The 20784-nt window shown below is 49.0% G+C and overlaps 1 protein-coding gene across 7 annotated transcripts in view; it reads right to left on the bottom strand.

Moving 5' to 3' along the window:
- The window catches only part of PPIP5K1 (diphosphoinositol pentakisphosphate kinase 1), a 124680-nt gene extending 104091 nt beyond the window's left edge, over positions 1-20589 (bottom strand). For 4 of the 7 annotated variants that reach the window (XM_034783112.1, XM_034783115.1, XM_034783114.1 and 1 more), the window contains exons 1-9: positions 19427-20589; positions 16296-16441; positions 15757-15931; positions 12647-12842; positions 12476-12566; positions 9680-9765; positions 9050-9204; positions 5576-5677; positions 5065-5226 (exon numbers count right to left, since the gene is read on the bottom strand). In XM_034783112.1, the coding sequence (XP_034639003.1) occupies positions 5065-5226; positions 5576-5677; positions 9050-9204; positions 9680-9765; positions 12476-12566; positions 12647-12842; positions 15757-15903 (939 nt within the window). In that variant the 5' untranslated portion in view covers positions 15904-15931; positions 16296-16441; positions 19427-20589. The remainder of the gene's footprint in view (positions 1-5064; positions 5227-5575; positions 5678-9049; positions 9205-9679; positions 9766-12475; positions 12567-12646; positions 12843-15756; positions 15932-16295; positions 16442-19426) is intronic. The other 3 variants (XM_034783116.1, XM_034783118.1, XM_034783113.1) reach the window with 2 other exon arrangements.
- Positions 20590-20784: the final 195 nt, after the last annotated feature.

Below are 20784 nucleotides of genomic sequence, written 5' to 3'. Positions count from 1 at the left end.
ACATACATAAGCCAAAAGCAACAGAGGGTCCTGTGGCTTATGTATGTGGCTTTTCCCCTCAGCTGAGGTTTGAGAGCAAGAGTGTAGTCACTTCTCATATGCCAGTAATGCCCCTCTGCCATGTACATTGGCCAAACCGGACAGTCCCTCTGCAAAAGAATAAATGGACACAAATCGGACATCAGGAATGGTAACATACATAAGCCAAAAGCAACAGAGGGTCCTGTGGCACCTTTGAGACTAACAGAAGTACTGGGAGCATAAGCTTTCGTGGGTAAGAACCCCACTTCTTCAGATGCAAGCCTTGCATCTGAAGAAGTGGGGTTCTTACCCACGAAAGCTTATGCTCCCAGTACTTCTGTTAGTCTCAAAGGTGCCACAGGACCCTCTGTTGCTTTTGGCTTATGTATGTTACCATTCCTGATGTCCGATTTGTGTCCATTTATTCTTTTGCAGAGGGACTGTCCGGTTTGGCCAATGTACATGGCAGAGGGGCATTACTGGCATATGAGAAGTGACTACACTCTTGCTCTCAAACCTCAGCTGAGGGGAAAAGCCACATACAGAGCTCTGAGAAGCAGCATTACAAAGTCCTATGATGAAGACAGCACAAAGGCTACTATGCAAGCTGTCTTAAGTCTCATGTACATCTCCAAAATGTATATGAATGTTTGCTAGGTCATAACAATAGCAATACACTGTCCAAATGAATTGGGCTGCCTCTGAGCGGTAACAGACCGACTCCTGGTCTCACCTGCATATAGCTCAGAAGTGGGGAACTTGTGGATAGGTTTGGTTCCATACAGACAGTGTCCCATATGTTTTGCAATTCCACAGCCATGGCATTTGTGTGGAACTGTTTTCCACAAGCTTTTCTCCTCAACCACAAGGACTAGAAAAAGGAGGCTACTTACCGGTAACTGGGGGTTCTTCGAGATGTGTGGTCCCTGTCTGAATTCCAAATGGGAATGCGCACTCATGCCATGCGCTGCAGCCAGAACCATTTTGTATTGCAACAATGTCCGTTGACCTGCACATGCATCGTGCATTGTCCGCGTGCTTGCATCCAAGGCTATAAGAGGCCATGCGGGTCGATGCTGCTCCAGTATCCCTTACCACCAACAATGTAGTCCATAGCAGAGGGGATGGAGGGCAGGTATTAGCATCCAAATAGGGACCACACACCTCAAAGCACCTCCAGTTACAGGTAAGTAACCTCCTCCTCTTTGAACAATGGTTCTATATGGTTTCCAAATGTGGGTGATTAGCGAGCTGTGCACAGCATGGAGGTGGGTGCGAGGACCTGCGAGAAGTCATAGGGTATGTCTACACTAAAAACTTAAGTTGACCTATATTAGGTCAATTTACAGCCAGTGCAGTAATTACTGTGGTGGCTGATGTCCACACTACCCTCCTTGGGTCAGTGGTACACATCCTCACCAGGAGCACTTCCACCAACCTAAGACGGGTAGTGCAGTGTGAGGAGCTGAGAGACCAGCTTCAGCTCCCTGCAGGGAGCCCAGCTGCCCCACATGCTCCTGGGCTCCCGATGGGCTGCTCCCTCCCCTCGCCTCCCCGTTCCCCACCAGGAATGGGGGAAGCCACCTGGGCTTCTTGCCCCTGAGGAGTGGGGTCCAGCTGCCCTGGCTTCTCGCCCCACTCTTCTCCCCTGCCTGTTCCCTGCCCGGAGCTGGGAAGCCTTGTCAATTTCACAGCTCCAGCATGGAGCCAGAAGTTGACAAGACAGCCAATGTTCAGGGGGAAGAGGGGGGAGCCCTCCTCACTAGGAGCAGGTCCAGCCCAGGCCCCCTCTTTCAGCTTAGAGTGGAGTCCAGCCACCTGGACTTCTCCCCCTGCACTCCCCACTGGGAGCAGGGTCCAGCAGCCCGGGCTTCTCAGCCCTGCTCTGAGCAGGGGCTAGCTGCCCAGCTCCCCAGGGGAGCAGAGAACAGCTGGGCTTTAGTTGCCTGCTCCACTGGAGCCATGAAATTGACAGCCAATGTAAGTAACAGTGTCTACAGAGACACTGCATCACCCTAACTACACCAACATAAGCCCTACACCTCTCACGGAGATGGAGTTATGTAATAGGGCACATACATCCGCAGGACAAAGTCTGTAGTCTAGACGCTGATATAATTAGGTCGACTTAAGCTGCCTTACGTCGACCTAACTGTGTAGTGTAGATCAGGCCATTGTCTATAAAAGTGTGGCCGGCGGCCACAGCCACATCCACAGCCGCTCTGGGGCAATGGCATAGTGAGCGGTACAGGTGTGGATGGGGCACCATGTGGCTACCCGGCAAATGTCCTGCCATGGCACATCCGCAAGGAAGGTGGACATGGCAGCGTGTGCCTGCATGGAGTGAGCCATGACTCCAGGGGGCAGGGGTACACGAGAGACAGGAGCATTCAGAAATGCAACAGGCAATCCATTTAGAGATGCGCTGGGAGGAGAGGGCCTGGCCCTTGCAATGTTTGGCAGTGACGACTAGGAAGGCACAGGTGCATTGGAAATAAAAGGCTAGTGCCTGGCAGATGTCAAGCGACTGTAATGTTCTGGTCCTGTGGAGGGCATGAGGATTGGGGTATAAGATGGGAAGGTGGATGCTTTGGTTGAGGTGGAATGCGGAGGGCACCTTGGGGAGGAATTTGGGGCATAGGCGCAAGGAGATTGTCTTTGTGGAAGATGGCAGGGGGAACGGTCAGCCATCGTGGCTGCCAATTCACTAGTGTGCCTCACTGAGGTGATAGCCAACAAGCTCCTTCACGGAGCTGGGCGAGAGAGCAGGTTGCGAGGGGTTCAAAGGGTGGTTTAGTAAGGGCAGAGAGAGCCATATTCAGGTCCCAAGAGGGGCTAGGATTGAGCAATGGTGGAAAGGCGTTGAGCAAACCTTTGAGGAAACGAGTGGCAGTTGCATGAGTGAAGAGGGAGGAAGGCACAGTGCCCCCACAGTGAACCCATATGGGGGGGCGCGAGACCCGACAGTTTGAGAAGGTGGTCCAGGAGGTTAGGAATGGACATGGAGTCCAGTGGGTAATGGTGGCAGCGTGCCCAGGTCATGAAGCTCTTCCATTTTACCTCACAGCAGGTGCTGGTGGATGGCCTCCTGCTGTGCATGAGGATGTCGCATATGTTGGGGGTGGAGCACACCCGGTCTATGTGCAAGCTCCATCCAAATACCAAGCCGTGAGGTGGAGTGGGGTGGGGGTGTTGGAGTCGTCCTTGTGCCTGCATGAGGGGATGCAGGTGGGTGCGGAGGTGGACGGGGGGGGGGGGGGGGGGGGGGGGGGGGGCGAGTGGAGGAGGTCTGTGAACCAATATTGGCGAGGCCAAAAGGAGGCTATCAGTATGACTATAGCCCGGTCCCAGCAAATTTTGTGCAGGTCTTGTAGGAGGAGGGGAATGGGTGGAAAGGCATATAATGTTTGTCTTTGGTCCACGGCAGGAGAAGGGCATTGCTCTGTGAATCCATTCCCAGTGTTCCCCTGGAACAATAAGGGGGAGTTTGTGGTTCTTGCTGGTCGTGAAGAGGTCCCAGCAGGGGTTTCCCCACCCAGGGCCGCATTTCCAAATAGGCACAGTAGGCATGTGCCTAGGGGCACCGGCGTTCTAGGGTCATCTAAAAGTGGGTTAAAAGTTTCATTTTTTACAGACAACACAGAAGATGCTGTATGTAGGGGGCACGTAAGGTGTAAATCTGGCCCTGGCCCCACCAGTGGAAAAATGGAGTGTAGTGTGGGATTGTGCAGTTCCCACTCGTGGTTGATGTGGAAGGACATGTTGAGTATGTCTGCAAGGGAGTTGCTGGCACCCAGAAGATATGTAGCCTGGAGCAGGACATCATGCATGATGCATTAATTCCAGAGCTGGATGGCCTCTGCACAAAGAGAGGGAGACCTGGCCCTGCCTTGCTTGGTGATACAGACAACTGCTGCCATGGTGAGAAGAACATGTCTGGATGTGTGCACCCCTGCTGGGAGAGCCACCCCTGGTGGAAGATGGGGCATGGAGAAGAAAGTGAAGAGTTGGGGGGAGGGGGAAGAGAGGGGAGGCAGAGAAATCTCAGAAATTAAGGGAGAGAGGAAAAGTACAGAACTGGTGGAAGGGAAAAGAACAGTAAAGACAACCTGCATGGGGAGATGAGGCATGGCAGAGTGAAGGCAGTGGAACAGAGCTCAGTGGCTGGAAGGGGAAGCTTATTTTAAGTTTTCACATAGAAACAGGAACCGATTTGCTGTGCCTTGGGCAAGCCCAGAGGTGGCTGGAACAGGATAGCTGAATTGCTGGAGCATCCCCTAGTTGCTCTCAGGTCTGTCAGAGCCCAGACAGCAGAAGGCACCCCTGGGCAGAGCCAAGAACTGCCAAGCATCACCTCAGCACCCTCCAAGGGAAGGGGCAGTCTCAGGTCATGGGTAAGTACATGGCAAGGAGCTGAAACCAGGGTAGCTATGGAGGGTGAGCAGGAACTTGGTGCAATCCACAATGAGGGACAGCTGAACCAGTGCAGCTGCAATGCCTGGGTCTCCCATCCACACTAGGACTCTAACGGTGCAGAGGAAGGGGTTTTCAAGACTGGCTCTAAATGGTGCAATCACATTGGTGCAAGGAGCACTTCCACATGCAAGCACAGGACCAGAACCAGGGGGAAGCAATGCCAAAAAGCATCTAATGTACATGGGCCCAACAGCAAAACAGACACTGAACAAGTGGCAGAAAACATGCACCAAGATGTACATGAGAGTGGGAAAGTAGTGAAAGAAGGGACAGGCCAGGGGAGTAGCAGATGGCAGGCCACAAGTTAGAGAGTGACACCAACCAATGTAACACAAGCAGGCTAAATGTTCTCAGCCCACATGTAGCTGAGAACACAGAAAATGTTTGAGCTGCTCCCTTCCCTCCCACCCCCATGTCCCCTCAGCTTGCCTGATTGGTTACAGACTTCTGCCTCAGGGGTGTCAGGACCAATGAGGTGTCAGGCTGTGGCAGAAGAGGATGCCTGGGGCACAAACAGAATGTTTCAGGAACAGTCTGTTACTCCTACAGAATGGGAGATGCACAAACCTTAAAGGCAACACAGACTTTCCTGGCAACTAACTTCTCCATGGCAGTCAGCATGACCGGATAGCGGATTTCTTTCCCCTCACTGTCCCGTTCAACCTTCCCATCCAGAGCAGGGGACTTCCGGGCTTCCGCATGGGCATAATCCGGCCCAACTGTGTACACCTGGGTAGAGACAGAGGTGAGCTAGGTGGCCTGCATCACTGGATTATCTAGCCAGGTTCCAAAAAGTTACCGCTGAGCAGACAGACGAACTAACTGGAACCCACCAGGACACACCTGGGCTGCAGACATATGGAGAAGTGGAAGAGGGTTTGGTGCCACACGCTCTCCTCATTCATGTCTGATGCAGACAAGCATTAAATCCTCACCCTGATCAGACAGTGCTGTCAGTGACTCATATCTGGAGGGAACACTCCAAAGAGTTCTCATGCAGGACTACTAAGGCCACAGCTGCCCAAGTTCTGGCCAAGGAGGCAGCCATCCCTCACTTTCACTCCAGCCTTCTTCTCACCTTGACATCAGTGCCATCTGTAGGCATGAACTCCTCGTAAATGTATGAGCCCGTTTTCCGTACACTGCTTTCAGGGGAGTAAACACTGCTCCGGCTACCGATCTGAAAGCAAAAGGTGAAGAGAACCTCAGAGGAGGTAAAAAGGGAGCTGTTCAATGTGAGCTAAAATATGAGCATGCAGGATCCAATGCTGCAGAAAAAAAAAAAAAAGAGTGAGGAACCACACAGGCCAGGCACCCTAACAGTACTTATTAGTCGGTCAGTCTGCTTGATGGTGGAGAAGTCTCTCTCTCACATGAACACATAGCAAGCCACCTAGCAACACACAGGGGAAAGAACTTTCCCTTCAAACCCTCCTCTTTCACGATAAAGTGTTCCACTGTTTGGACTCTGCCTAACAAAGAGCTAAATGGGAAGTTTAAATAAAATCAAATTCAGCCACACAAGAGCTTGGCAATGTAAGCAATAGCACTTCCTCCCTTGGGAGCAACCTAATCCAAAAGACTGAGCAAAAAGGGATGGAATGGGACCCTTGAAATTGGGTATGAATCACAGAAATGCAAGGGTGTAAGGGACCTCAAGAGGTCATCTAATCCAGCCTGCAGCACTGAGGCAGAGACAAGTAAACCTAGACAATCCCTGACAGGAGGTTGTGTAACCTGTGATGGGGCTTCACAACCTCCTTTGGAAGCCTGCTCCACAGCTTCGCTAGCCGAATAGTTGGAAAGCTTTTCTGAATATCTAACCTAAATCTCCCTTATGCAGATTAGGCCCATTAGTTCTTGTCCTAACTTCAGTGGACAGGGAGAACACTTGATCACCATCTTCTTTATAATAGCCCTTAACATATTAGGAAATAGAGGTGGGACCTGATAACAGTCTTCTTTTCTCAAAGTAAACATGCCCATTTTTTTTAGCCTTTCCTCATAGGTCATGTTTTCTGACCCCCTTATTTTTGTTACTCTCCATCTTTCCTAAGGTGTGGGACCCAGAACTGGACCAGGTACTCAACTGAGACCTCACAGTGCCAAGTAGAGCAGGACAATTACTTCCTGTATCTTACATATGACACTTCTGTTAATACATTCTAGAATATTAGCCTTTTTCACAACTGCACCACATTGCTGACTCTCATTCAATTTGTGATTCACTATAACCCCCAAAACAACAAGGAGTCTGGTGGCACCTTAAAGACCAACAGATTTATTTGGGCATAAACTTTTGTGGGCATCTGAAGAAGTGAGTTTTTTACCCACAAAAGCTTATGCCCAAATAAATCTGTTGGTCTTTAAGGTGCCACCAGACTCCTTGTTGTTTTTGTGGATACAGACTAACACAGCTACCCCCTGATACTATAACCCAAAATCCTCTTCAGCAGTACTACCACCTAGGCAGTTATTCCCCATGTTGTAGTTGTGCATTGGATTTTTCCTTCCTAAGTGCAGTACTTTGTACTTACTTTTACTGAATTTCATTTTCTTGATTTCAGATCAGTTCTCCAATTGTCTAAGTCGTTTTGAAATCTAATCTTGTCCTACAAAGTGCTTGCAGCCTCTCCCAGGTTGGTGTCATCCACAAATTTTTAAATCTTACTCTCCACTCCATTATTCAAGTCTTTAATGAAAATAATAGCCCCCACATATTGTCATTATGGAGGTGCTAGTATTAACTCCATAATTCATGCTAAGTCAGAAGTTTTCAATTTAATGGAAACTTTAAACATTTACTTTTTAAAAATCTTATTGATATGATAAAAACCAAATCCACAGAATGTAAATTCTGATGCTATTTAAATTTCCTGGTGGTTTGAGAAAAAAAATGACTCAATACAGAGAGAGCAAGAGCTCAAAAAAATCACCTTTTTTGGCATTTTCATGTCTCACTTTTTTGTACCTCTTTTTGCAAGAAACCTACAGCACTCCAGCCACATTGCTGCTCTTAATGCACCGACTGCGCAAAATACCAGCTATACAATCGTCGCACTTGTCTATAGAGCATTTTATAACTTTTTATCCATAACTGAAAGTTTGTGCACTGTGCCAAGCCTGCCAATTTGACAGCAAATCTGTCATACGTGAACACCACCACTCACTTGAGGGCAAAAAAAAAGACCAAGAGTTCAAACCTAAACGCATCTATCTGCTGTTTAAATTCCCATGCAGTTCACTACCCATATCATTGACGAAGACAATAAACCCCCAATTTAGATGGCAGTCAGGGAAATGCAAAAACAAAAAATTGTTAATGCAAAACTTTAGCAGTGCCCTCAACATTGCTAAGGCAGAATAACTTCCCTACTGCATGGAATGTGGGAATCAGATGTGGTGATCTATTGATATAACTTGATATAGAAGTAAATGAGTTAAAGTGCAAGTTTGATAGGCTGGTGTCCGCATTTGTGTTGTGTGTCTACAGAAGAAATGAAAGCCATATGGAGTGCTGGAGCGTACTGTTGACAGCACTGTAGGCAATATAAAAGTGGAAAGGAATGCACAAGTCTTTCCCCCTAACTTATTTCCATGTTGTGAAGGTTTTGGGTGGGTGTAGCATATTCTAATGCAACCTTAACTTTCACTAAATAGTCTTTGTTTGACAATTTAGAATTTGTATTGTGCTAGGCATATTCAAAACCTGGAGGAAAAGCTGGTCCCCACCCTAAAGAATGCACAAGCTAAACAAAAACAGACAAAGCATGGGGGAAGGGATAAAAACAGGTAAGTAAAGCCTTGAAAGTTACAGCAGACATGGAGAGCAGAGCGTGCACCAGGGTGAGATGCAGTATTCATAGAGGGGTTGGTGATGTGCAGGGTAGGAAACCTTTAGATGTGCCTCCAGAAGTCCTAGCACCGCCACACGAGTGAGCAGAGCTCCAGCATGGATCCACCAGCACTCAGCTGTTACTCTGTAGTGTGGACACTCTCCCTCATGATAGGTTAACCTCCAAGGAAGTCTTTCAAGGGTAGACTACTGGAGTTAATTCTGTAGCGTAGATACACCCAGCATGAAATTTGGGTGCTAAGGCATCTGAATGAAAACTGCATTAGCTGGTACTATCCATTACTTCTAGTGATCATGTTGATGAGATGAGTACTTGAGCAACCTTCATTTGAAATCTACTAGGCTTTTTTTGGGCTGTTCTATTCGCGTGTGTGGTGCGATTGAGCACATAAGCCAGGCACTGCTGCTGGAACAGTTTCTTCAGCAATTCCTGACTCGCTGTGATTTAACTACATGTTCTTACCATGGCATTAACAGATGTTTGCATTTAACAACAAGCAACAAAATCTCAGTCAGCCTGAAACCAGATTCCCCCTCCAATAGGCCCCACAAGCCTTTCCCAGACCCAAGGACTCTCCTTCCAGTGGTGCATCTCTGGCCTCGAGGCACATGGGCGTTCTAGCTATCTGCCGACAGGCATGCTCTGAAGTGTCTGCCCCACAGCCAATGGCCAGTGGCAACTGGAGTTTCCCTCACCTTCCGGAAGAGCCTCTGGCTGCCCCCACCTGCCGAAGTTGGGTAGTAAATATAAACATTGTGATCCTCCGCACTGACTGGCTTCTCTACAAACGGCTTTGGGAAAACGGCTCCATTCACCTCCACTTGGTCCTCTCCCTCCACTAGGTTGCACTCTGCAGACAAAACACAGCAGGAGCAGGTCAGGAAAGGGGGGAAGCCTGCTTCAGGGGACCCAGCTCACCATTCCCCCCCACGTCCAGGTCAGCAGTATAAACTGCGAATCAGGTCTGTTCAGGCTTGCCACCAAGGTCTGATCTTTAACAGCAAGTCTCTTTTAGCACCATCCTTGGAAGAACTCCTTTGGTGGAGTCAGCTCTGATCACAGCCACGCTGCCTGGGCATTTGGGGTGTGCTGCATAGGATACTTGGGAATAGCATCAGGCTGGCCCTCTGAGGCCTTAGTAACCAAGGGCAGACAGGGGAGCCAGGCATGCCAGCTTGTTTGCAAATTGAGGTTGAGAAACATCAGCATCCCTGTGTACCCGAGCTCTATTCCCAGACTCTTCTGAGGCCAAGCCACCTAAAGCAGAGCTCTCTGGGGAGATGAACTTGCCATCTGCCACTCCACTGCCCACTGGGTACACTCACCATCCGGCTTGTCAGGGTCTCGATTGAGCACAGCGTAGCGGGGCAAGTCTATGCCCTCCTCCTGCAAGATCCGGTATACTTCTCGCCTGCAAGGGACAGGGCAAGAAGTCAGCAGCAGCCAACACAATAGGTGGAAAGGTCCTGGCTGTGACCTCGACATAAAACTTGAAGAGATTTATCACTAAGTCGAGTGAATGCAACAAGGTCTATGTTTGAGGTTCAGCGTGGATGGGACTAGAACCCAGGTCTGCAGGATGGCCGACACCTTCATGCCACCACCCAGCAGCCATGGTAGGACCACAGGCATCACCATATAGACCGACACCACAGGAAGTAACACCTTGAAAGCCCAGACCAACAGATTTCCTTGTGGTCCCTTATTGGTCCAGCCGCCCACTGAAGCCCAAGAGGAATTCCAGGAATGCCTATGCAGCAAGGTGGACTCCCTTGCCAGCAGTAGCAATGGACCTGCCTCTCTGCTTGCTCTTGGATTCCTGACCCCAGCTCTGACCCCTGGTTCCTGACTGCTGGTGCTATTCCTGGCCTCTAACAGCCACTACTCTAACCACTAAGCATGCCACATTGTGTGAACACTGTGCCTGACTGCCCAAGCCCCAGTCATGACACTAAGGGAGGCAAAGCGCCCGCATGCACCTGCCCAGAGATGTCTGCCTCCCATCCCTGATTGGGATGCCTGTGAACAGCAAAGCACCGCCCACCCTGAACTAGGATGCCTATGTCATGGATCCACAGGACTAGTGCTATGGCTCCTGGTCTCTTGGAGGAATGCCTTCAGTGTGCCAGATCTCCTAGGGGTCTCTCTTCCTCCAGGGTAAGCCACACAGCTTCCCCGCCTCCTTAGACTGGACCTCTAGCCCCCACTTCCCAACATAAGCACCATTCAACAAGTCCAACTCCGACTCCTAATGGAGACTTGTACACTCTTACGGAATTAATGCACCTTGCCCAGTGTTTGTAGTGACACTCACAACTTTGTGAAAACAGTCGGGAGGCCTTAGGGTAGTATAGAGAACTGAAGGTTAAAGCACAGTCCATTCTGGTCAGCACAAGCCCAGCCACGCTGCAGTGAACCCCTTGGTTCAAACTCTGTCTGTCTTGCCGTTTGACCTCCTGCATCAGACCAGGTGAGAGCCCTGACTCCTTCTAGCTACCAGCTCTTAACCCCCACTTCATACCTATCCTCTCCTTCGATCTCAAGCTGGGGATTGTTGTTCAGCTTCCCTAGGTAGAGGTGGGGAAATCCATATCCCTCTGGGTCATTGCTTGCTAGATGTCCATGTCCTGGCAACTGGATTTGTCACTGGCTTCTCAGATGCTCCACTGATATGGAGACTAAGGCCCAGACAGCTGGGCAACACCCATACCTATGTCGCTCAGCCTGCCCTGAGAGCGAACAGTCCTTTTCCATCCCACTGGGTAACAATGTAGCATATAGTGGAAACTGAGGCACAAACAGAACTCAAAAATATTACAAAAGATTCCCACTTTGTCACAGCCTAATGGTAGCTGGGTGCCCATCATACTCACCTGCACCCACCCAAACTGGACACCTAGGGACAGCAGAACATCACCTTCGACCCCCTCCAGCACTGGACAGCAACAACTAAGTGTGGTAGAGACTGTACCACAAGAAACCTCCACCCTGGTCAGGGACACCTAACAACAGCCGAGTCCTCACACCCACAGGTCCCAAATGGGGAAGCTATGGTTTTCACACCAATAGCTACCTTCTTCGCATCTGCCAATCAGAGCCTGAGGACATGCCATCCACACAACTCCAGGGCAGTGTTTCAGGCATGCAAATCTGGAGGGAAGGGCTGGGTGTGACACTCTAGCCCTAACATCCAAGGCTAAAGTTTTCAAACCTTGCTGCCTAGCTCTGACTCCTAATATATTTAGATATAAGACTCCTGTATATTTAGATATACAGCCTGAATTCATTAGGAGCTGGGCACCCACAAATCAGCTGGTGTTCCTGGGAGCTGCAAGTGCTCAGACCCCCTGGAGGCCTGGCACTTAGGAGCCTACCCTTTTGGCACTTAACAGCAAGGGCAGGTGAGATTCTGGGGAAGGGAGGGGAACAGCCAACATTTTGTAGCTGTCATTCCCTGCCTCCCTACACCAGGATCTGACTGTCCTCACTAATCACTCCAATCTCTCATTCTGTGAGCTCACTCCCTTGTCGTACTTCACCCTATCCCTCCCACACACTGTACTAACCAGGAAAGCTCAAAATACACCTGCTTCCATCAAAGTAAGTCCATTTTTTCCCCTTACATCGGGGATCAGCAACCTTTGGCACGCAGTTCGCCAGGGTAAGCACCCTGGATGGCCGGGCAGGTTTGTTTACCTGCCGCATCCGCAGGTAGGGCAGTGGGAAGGGGCGGCCAACACATCCCTCGGCCCACGCTGTTTCCCACAGCCCCCATTGGCCAGGAGCGGCGAACCGCGTCCACTGGGAGCCGCCATCGGCCAAACCTGCGGACGCCGCAGGTAAACAAACCGTCCCGGCCTGCCAGGGGGCTTACCCTGGCGAGCCACGTGCCAAAGGTTGCCGATCCCTGCCTTACATCATCCCACCTGGAAGTTGTGATGAGATCATGTCCCAGAAACCTGCTAAATAGAGGCAACCAAGGCCCCTCCGTCCCTTAGACCCACTAGCACATGGAAGGTGAAGCAGCAGCATTTGTACACCACTCTGAGGGAGATCAGGAGTCAGTCAGGCAGTTCACCCACAGGGGAAGGAAGGAGATTCTCCGGGCACCGAACTCCTACCTGTCCTGGATGTAATACTGCATATCAAGGTCATTAATCAGAAACGGATTGCACAACTTGGCATAAGCAACTGCCTTATCCAGAGGGAATCCTGAAAAACAGCAGAAGGTGCTATTAATGCAAGTTCCCCACTGTCAGGCCTGTGGGGCAGGGGCTGCCACAAACCTTTACCTTTAGAGTGGAAGGAAATGAGGCAGTCACAAGGAGGCCAGTTCTCCACTGGCTCGTTCAGAATGACATCTTCTCCCATGATCACCACTGTGATGTACTCAAACTTGCACAGACGTTCCAGGATCTGGGTCATGGGCTTTGACTTGGACTTTTTGGTCATGGCACAGATTCCAACCACAATCTGCCGTTCTGGAGGCTGAGGGGAGAAGCAGGCAGCTTTATACTGAGCCAGCTTGCTCAATGAGCTCAAATTGCAAATGGCATATAGAGGCAGCAATTGTGAACAGACATGGGGCTTTCCCCCAACCCACTTCATTTTCTCTTTAGATCCCATTCGAGACAAAGGACTCAGCAGGTGGAAACCATTAAAAGCATCTTAAAACACCGGATTCGCCAACACACGGAAGATTCTCCCTCCTATCTTTGAGCACCTACACTAGCATCAGAGTCACTCTCTAAACCACTACAAGCTTATAAAAGGAGAGATCTAATATGTGGTTCTAACATCTCCTCTTTGCATATACATGCGAAAGGTGATGTGGACACATACCCATTGGTGACACAAGCACATACACAGCCAAGCAAACACAGACCATGGACAAACACGAGGACTTGCACATGCTCCCTTCCACAGAGCACTCATTCCGCAGTTAGGAATTGCCATCTTTAAAAGCAATTTTACCACAAAGTTCATGGGCTGAATCTGCAGAAGTGCATGCAAAAATACTCAGAATTATTTTTTTTATTCTTAAAAACAGTGAGTAACTTCCTCCCCTACTCCTCTCCAGTAACGCCAAAAGAACAAGAAAATTTGCTCAAACACCACCCCCCCCTTCTTTTTTTTTTTTTTTTTTTTAAGTCCCCTATGGTAAGACACCACATACAGAAGAATTCAGATAAATGCACATGTTTCCGATTAAGAGTGTATGAAAACTAGGAGTCAGAATGAGAATTCTCTGCAAACCTGACTCCAGCAGTCACAGCCAGTGCAGTTGCTAGAATGACTGTTTCTAAATAGCTCGGCCCTTGTTGTGCCAACGTTTCTACCCGATGAGGCATGGCAGTATGCTTTCAGAAGGACTGGAGCAGAGTTGATGAGGCCAGGCTCCTGCAGGGAACTGCTTTGCCAACGGAGTCAAGAAAGAGTAGGGACTAATTGGAACTTTCAGAGGCCAGCATTTACACATGGGCTTGGCTACTCCCACTACCACTGGCCACAAGGGTAAAAACCATTAAGAGTCAGAGGAGTTCTACTGGTCTCTTAATAAAGAGCTTAGACCCAGGAGTGAGAATCCTGCACAAATGGGATCTTCAGAGAGACCATCTTATTAGTTTAGAAGGATTTTGACAATAAGCTAAATGCCCCAGAAGAAGAGATAGACTCATAGAATCGCAGGGCTGGAAGTGACCTGGAGAGGTCATCTAGTCCAGTCCCCTGCACATTCATGGCAGGACTAAGGATTATCTAGACTATCCCTGACAGGTGTTCATCTAAACTGCTCTTTAAAATCTCCAATGATGGAGATTCTACAACTTCCCTAGGCAATTTATTCCAGTGCTTAACCACTCTGACAGTTAGCAAGTTTTTCCTAATGTCCAACCTAAACCTCCCTTGCTGCAATGTAAGTCCATTGCTTCTTGTTCTGTCTTCAGGGGTTAAGGAGAACAATTTTTCTCCCTCCTCTTTGTAATGGTCACTGACTCATACCAACATGTTTAAGGAAATATTTACAATAGGAAATGCTCTGCAACCTCCATCTAGGATCTTATGTGCCCCAGGCAAATATGGAGCAGTGACCTGAACACTACAATCCAGGACAATATGGCAAGGGGAGGGACCAGGGGATTCAAATCCGTCATGCCCCCAAATACCACCTTATTAAACATTAAATCAGATATCAAGAAAACATCTTGACACGCTGTCAGTTTGGACACGCCCCTCCAGCAGCAAGAGACAGAGAAATCACTAGGGAGCTACTTCATCATTTTCACAGAAGAAAACATTCTGCTTATTCCCATCCAGTCCACCACCACCACACTTCATGTGAACACAGCTCCCATTTCTATTTATGGTACAAGACTTGTCTGCATTAACCCTCAGAGGCTCAGCCCATATCACACACCTGAGGCCAAAGGGTCAGAACCCATAAAGCTACAGATGGAAGCCCTGCAAAGCCCCCAGAGGGCCCCTGGCCAGCGCCACACAGAAAACAGTCACTTCAGTGCAGTCTGTCTGCATTACTCATGGTGAATTCCTTTAAGTAACTAAGAATGATAAAGGGGTAATAGAGCTCCAAAGGAAGGAAAAGGTACAGTAGTGCCTCTGAATTAATCCCGCTTACAAAGGGGGTTAGAAGAGAGGCCAGTAAGGGGGGTTCAAATAGAGGCAAAAGGAAGCAGTCACAAGCAGAAGGAGATTATTCTTTTCTGCAGCCTGTAATATCAGGCTGCAGATGATCTGTGATCCAATATAAGGGTGAAGCTACCAGGCCCACCCTGCTGCTACCACCATTTAAAGGACCTGAAAGAGAAAACCTTAGAATTTGCCCGAGTATTGGGTGCTGAGAACAGTGGAGCAATCGTGCTGCATTTGGTGTTGGGTAAGGCTAAGATTTTTGTTACGGATATTTTAGTAAAGGTCGTGGACAGGTCACGGGCAATAAAGAAAAATTCATGGAAGTCTGTGATCTGTTCATAACTTTTACTAAAAATATCTGACAAAATGGGGGGCTCGGCTTTGGTTTCCCCCCCCACACCTTGGGCAGCTCAGAGCTCTGGGGGGCCCCACCGCAAGTGGCCTGTAGCTCCAGGGTTCCCCTGCCATGGCCAGGAGCTGCGGGGGGGCCCTGCAGCTCCCAGCCCCCAGGGGCTGAAGTCACGGATTCCATGGGTTCCATGATCTCCATAAGAAAATTGTAGCCTTAGCGATGGGGATCTAGGACATTACATTTCCATACTACTATGCACACTGCCTGGTCTGTATGGCCTGCAGGTTGTGACAACGGGGCACCTCTAAAGTAACCACACATGTAAAAACTAAGCAACCAAGGAGAAAGCTGGACATGGGACATACACAAGCACTCCACTCCATAGCACCAGGACCTACTTACCGACTCTGACTCCTCATCGTCCTCAAAGAAATCGATCTCGTCTGTCTTCATGTTTGATCCCAGAAAGTCTGTCTCATCATCTCTGGTACCAACAAAAAACCTGGGAGTGGAGCTCTCGCCCTCATGGGAGGTCGTCAGGGACGACATTACAGCCTGGGTGGCCGACCATCCCGCTCTGGAATCATCATGTACAAACCAGGATAAAAAAGAACCCACAATGGGGAGCAAGCCAGGGCTGATGCTATTGAAAAGAGCCTAAGGTGGGTGGGGCAGGACTAGTGCTGTATGAATGAACCCAGGAATGTAATGGCAGTACTAGTGGAAGGTGCCTGGGTCTGGAGGAAGAAGACTTTAGACTGGGTGGGGACAGAAGCCAGTGATACTGGAAGGCACCCTGAGAGGGGGCAGGGGAGCACAGCATACAGTGCTATTTCAAACAGGCACCTCCAGTGTGCAATTAATCCATCTGCACTAGCTGGGAGGGTAATGGGGTCATTGCTAAAATTAATTAGTTGGATGTGATGAGACTTAGCCCTTACAATGCTGTACGTTCCAGACTGCTGGCTACATCAGTCTTCCACCCTCAAGGACACCAACTGATACTCAAGGGGGGGGGGGAGCTAAGGAGAGAATGAAGACTGCTTCCCAATCCCCAAGCTTCAATCCCTTCACTGGTCAGGAAGGCCTGCAAAAAATCTTAAAAACAATACGAAGGGGAAAAATAACACGGGGCACTTAAGTTAGCACGATGGGGGTAGCAGCATTTCGAGACACTTCAAGGAGAATGGGAAGCAATATTTAGAGCACGTGACTGGAAATCAGGATTTCCTGTGATCTAAATCTGGCTCTGGTTCATAGCATGATCATAAGTAGGTCACTTAGGGCTCAATTGTCAAAAAAATAGGCACCCCTTTGTATACACTCCCCGTGCAGGCAGTTTTTTCACACAGAGTTTAAATGCAAATTTTTTTAAAAGTTCAATTAAAAATAGCTTTAAATCCAACATATCTGTTCTTTAAATGATCATTATTTTCATCCATTCAGCCTGGCTACAATCTTTAAACTACTTTAAAGCAGTGGTCCATGGCGCCACAAGCCTTCCGCATGAATTAAATGGGCCGTGGCCAGGAAACAACTCAACTACTCTCCACTTCTGCAGACTCCTATCTGGGAGACCCAAGGTTCGTCTACACTGAGAAATCACATCAACCAAAATCAATTTAACTAATTCAGTGCAGCCTTCCTGCATGGAGACTCAAATCAGTAGAAGAGTGCTTTATACCCATATAGCTTAATTTGGTTTGTTATAATTTGCAGTGGAAGCAAATGGGTGATAGAGGAAATGGACCCGTACTTGAAGAGGTTTCTCTTACTCAGGAGAGTTACTATTGGCTCAGACATTTAGCTCTCAAGAGATGAAACCATAACTTTACCAGGCCAAGACGTGTGGAATTATTAAAGCTGCTGGAAGATAGGTACAGTTGAGTATAAGCAGTAGGTATTCTTTAGAATTATAAAGTGATAACAGAGAGGGACAGGTAGACAGAATGCAAAGGCCCAAGAATTTAACCTAGTAGGACTCCATAAAGGAAGGATGTTGATGCACAGGAACTATAATTATGGAAACAGAGGGGAGAGAGGCAGGAACAGAAGCACAACAGAAAGCCGGGTTCAAGAGAAGAGAGTGGGCCACCACATCAAATGCTGCACTAAGGTGGTCTCGAGGTCCCTTCCAGTCCTAGAATCTATGAATCTATAAGGTCAAGGGGAACAATGAGTGGGAAGGGCAAGAAGCAGCCAGCAGCAGCAAGTTGGCTCTCCTCTATTGCTATGCTATGGCCAGACAAAACCCCAGAGAGTGTACCACCATGCAGTTATATGCAGCCGTCTCTGTCTCCAGGCCTCCATGTCACCTCACCCCACTCCCAACCCCTAAAACTCTCATCACTGCATTAACACCACCAGCACAGCTCCACCAATGGTAGCTACAGTAGCAGCACCAGCAGAGCCCAGGCAGCCACTAGCTGTTTTACCACCATGTCACCTAGACCTAGTAGTATTGGCAACAAACTGATGATGCCCTGTGGATATTAGCACTCCCTCTGATACTCCACCAGTGACAATGAAGCAGTGGGAAATGTCAGAGAGAGAGAGACTTTTAAGGGAATGCACTGCACTTAATTTAGATAAAATTTACATCATCATGATCTACACACTGTGATAATTTCATCCACGAGTCTGCAAAGGCAACTGGGCACCCATTACACAGACACCAACATCAGCCCCATGGAAAGTTTCTATCAGATACCCTCTCCCAGAAAATGAAGGTCTGAAACTGTGTAATGGATAAATCCTTGGCTTCAAGATCTTTTTCTCTAGCAGAGGTGGATCCTTGGCACACCATATGCAATTGCTTTTATATTATATAGACATTGCCAAGGCTTTGTCTGCATGGGTCTTCTCGATCATAAAATCTCCAGGACAGGAATGGTCTCTGTTTGGGGCCACACACCCTGATTGCAGCATTCCTATCTTGGTGTTTATATAGCCCTCATTGCCACAGCATCTAAAGCCTCTCAGTCATTAGAAGACTTGATCTTCACAACCGCCCTGTAACACAGGGCAGAGCAAGTGACTTATCCAGAGTCACACAGGACGTCTGACTGAGCTGGGAATTGAATCCAGGTCTCTCGACTCCCAGGGTAGTGCCTTATCCACACTAGGCCATTCTTCACTTCCTTTAAGCACTAACATAATATAAATGCTTAATAATAAAACATTAGTTGAATGGGCATTCCCACAAAAGGAAGCATTGATAATTAGCTCATTGATAAGGACCCCATTTCCAGGTTATGGTTCTAAGCCGCTCTCCCCATGAAAGATCACCTGCATGCCCTAGCGTGAGACACAATCCAACTGAGCAAAGGCAGCAGATGCATTTGTGCCCTCTTGACTCGATATTTTTGTTTGGTACAAGAGTGTCACTCTAACCAAAGACAGTTTAAGGCATAGATTATAGGCCTAAAACCCCAGCTCCTGAAGTCACATGACAACTTCAGCAGCTCAGCTTTCATCTAAAAACAAGTTCCTAGCCCCCACGATTGTGAAGACAAACCTAAAAAAGGTGAAATGAGTAGCAGATGCAGTGATGTCTGCTGGAATCTGCAGAGTCTATATTCGCTCAGGAGGGGAACTGCTCCAGGCACCTCAATGGGGTAGTGAACTCCATGACCCAAAGCTTTGGAGTCCCCACCAACACCACTCCAGCAGAGAACTGTGTGGCCTTGTCTAGACTAGGATTTAAGAGTGTAATGTTACCCAACATGTTAATATCACACATTTAAATCCTAGTCTAGAGAAGGTCCATGTGGAAGGGGAAGGAGGAGTGGCTGGACACACTGCTCGCTTCAGACAGAGATGCCCTCACTGCTGGGGTAAACACCACCCCTAGTTACCATTCCTTCCTCTCTGCCAAGGCAGGAGAAGGACCCCTGCTGCCACTGCTGTTCCTCTCAACAGGAGAGAAACTCCACTGTTGTTCCCGGGGAGCTAAAGGGGCCCCAAACTGCTTCGCCCTGCCACTCAAAGTAGAGGGAAGGACCCCTTCCTTCACCACAGCCATACTGTGTAGGAGGCAGGCCATGGCATTGGGAAAGGCTCAGTCTCTAACCTTACTGATCTTCTCAACAAAGAAGATAGCACACAGCGCTCCAAAAAGGACATAGCTTCAGGGTGAAGACCCTGGACACACCCAACTTCTCAAAACCTGTCAGGGAAGGTCATTGTTACTTCCAAAATAAATGCAAAGTATTTCTCCTTCAGCTTCAAACCACCACCCAGGTTTGCCTGAACCTTGGTTAGGCACACTCTTCTGCCACTCTGTGATGCACTCCAACCTCATATCACGACACACCCACTCCAAATCACAGAACACTAAGCAAGTCCACAAATGGAAATTTGAACGGGGGCTCTCTCCACACAAACCCCTCACAAGTCTTATCCCACTCAAAGATTAGGCTACACCAACAAAGATTTGAACAGGAAAATTTAAGAGGGCCTACAGGTTGAAGAGGATGGGCTCAAGTTACCATATGTTCTGGACTGTCCACTAGTGTCAACCTTTGCAGTAAGAGGCCAATTCGCCTACTATTTTAAGTTATCCTCATGAGGGTCAAATAAAGACCTAACAGAGAGATTCCAGTGTAGCAGGACTGGAGCAGTTTGCAGTGTTGGGGCACAGGAGAAGTTGTCATGCATTTAATGGAATTTCTAACCTCTGTTAAACTTGTGTATTATTAATTTGTTTTCATGCTTGAGAGACTTTGACAGCAGAGGAAGCCCATTATAGAAGTCTTTGGCACTGACACCCTTCAAAAGCAGGCCAGTCCACAGGTGAATGACGGCTATTTCAGAGGAGAGCCCTGAAAGACTAGTGTGGAGATCAGCTCTCTCCGCCCCCAACTTCTCAAAGAACCCCAAAGGACTTTGGCAGCAACCCAGGTAGTGACTGTCAGGCTGCGGACAATAGGCAGTGTCCTCCTATAAAGCCATGAGCCTGGCCCCAAGCTCAGTGAGCACCTCCTGGCTCCCCAAACCAGCCAGAGCTCCGTGGATGCAGAGGCAGCGATCAGGGGCCAAAGCCAGCAGCGTTTGCCCGGGAAAGGAGAGAAGGGAGCAGAGGTGGCCAGATGCCAGCACTGAGGGGCACAGCCAGTGGGGACCAGGGTGACCCCGCTCCCCCAGCCTCTGACGGAGGTGGTTGACAACTCCGACCTACATCCCGGGGCCGGTCCCTAGTGTCTGCGAGCGAGCTGGGGGCCCGGGGTCACCGCACCCCCACCAAAACTGCACCCTCGCTCCACACGCAGCAGCATTGGCCCTGGACCGACCCCTCTCCCCCAACCAGCTGCACTGAACTGGGAGTGACCCCCTCCTCACTCCGCACGGGCCCGCCACCCTGGGACCACCCACCACCTCACCGCGCCCCCTGGGGCCCCGGGCCCGCCCCATACACCCGTCCCGGGCCCG

Source organism: Trachemys scripta, chromosome 10 (genome assembly GCF_013100865.1).
Source record: "Trachemys scripta elegans isolate TJP31775 chromosome 10, CAS_Tse_1.0, whole genome shotgun sequence".
Taxonomy (NCBI): domain Eukaryota; kingdom Metazoa; phylum Chordata; order Testudines; family Emydidae; genus Trachemys; species Trachemys scripta.
The sequence above is the reverse complement of the archived record's forward strand: the minus strand, read 5'-3'. Positions and strand labels throughout refer to the sequence as shown.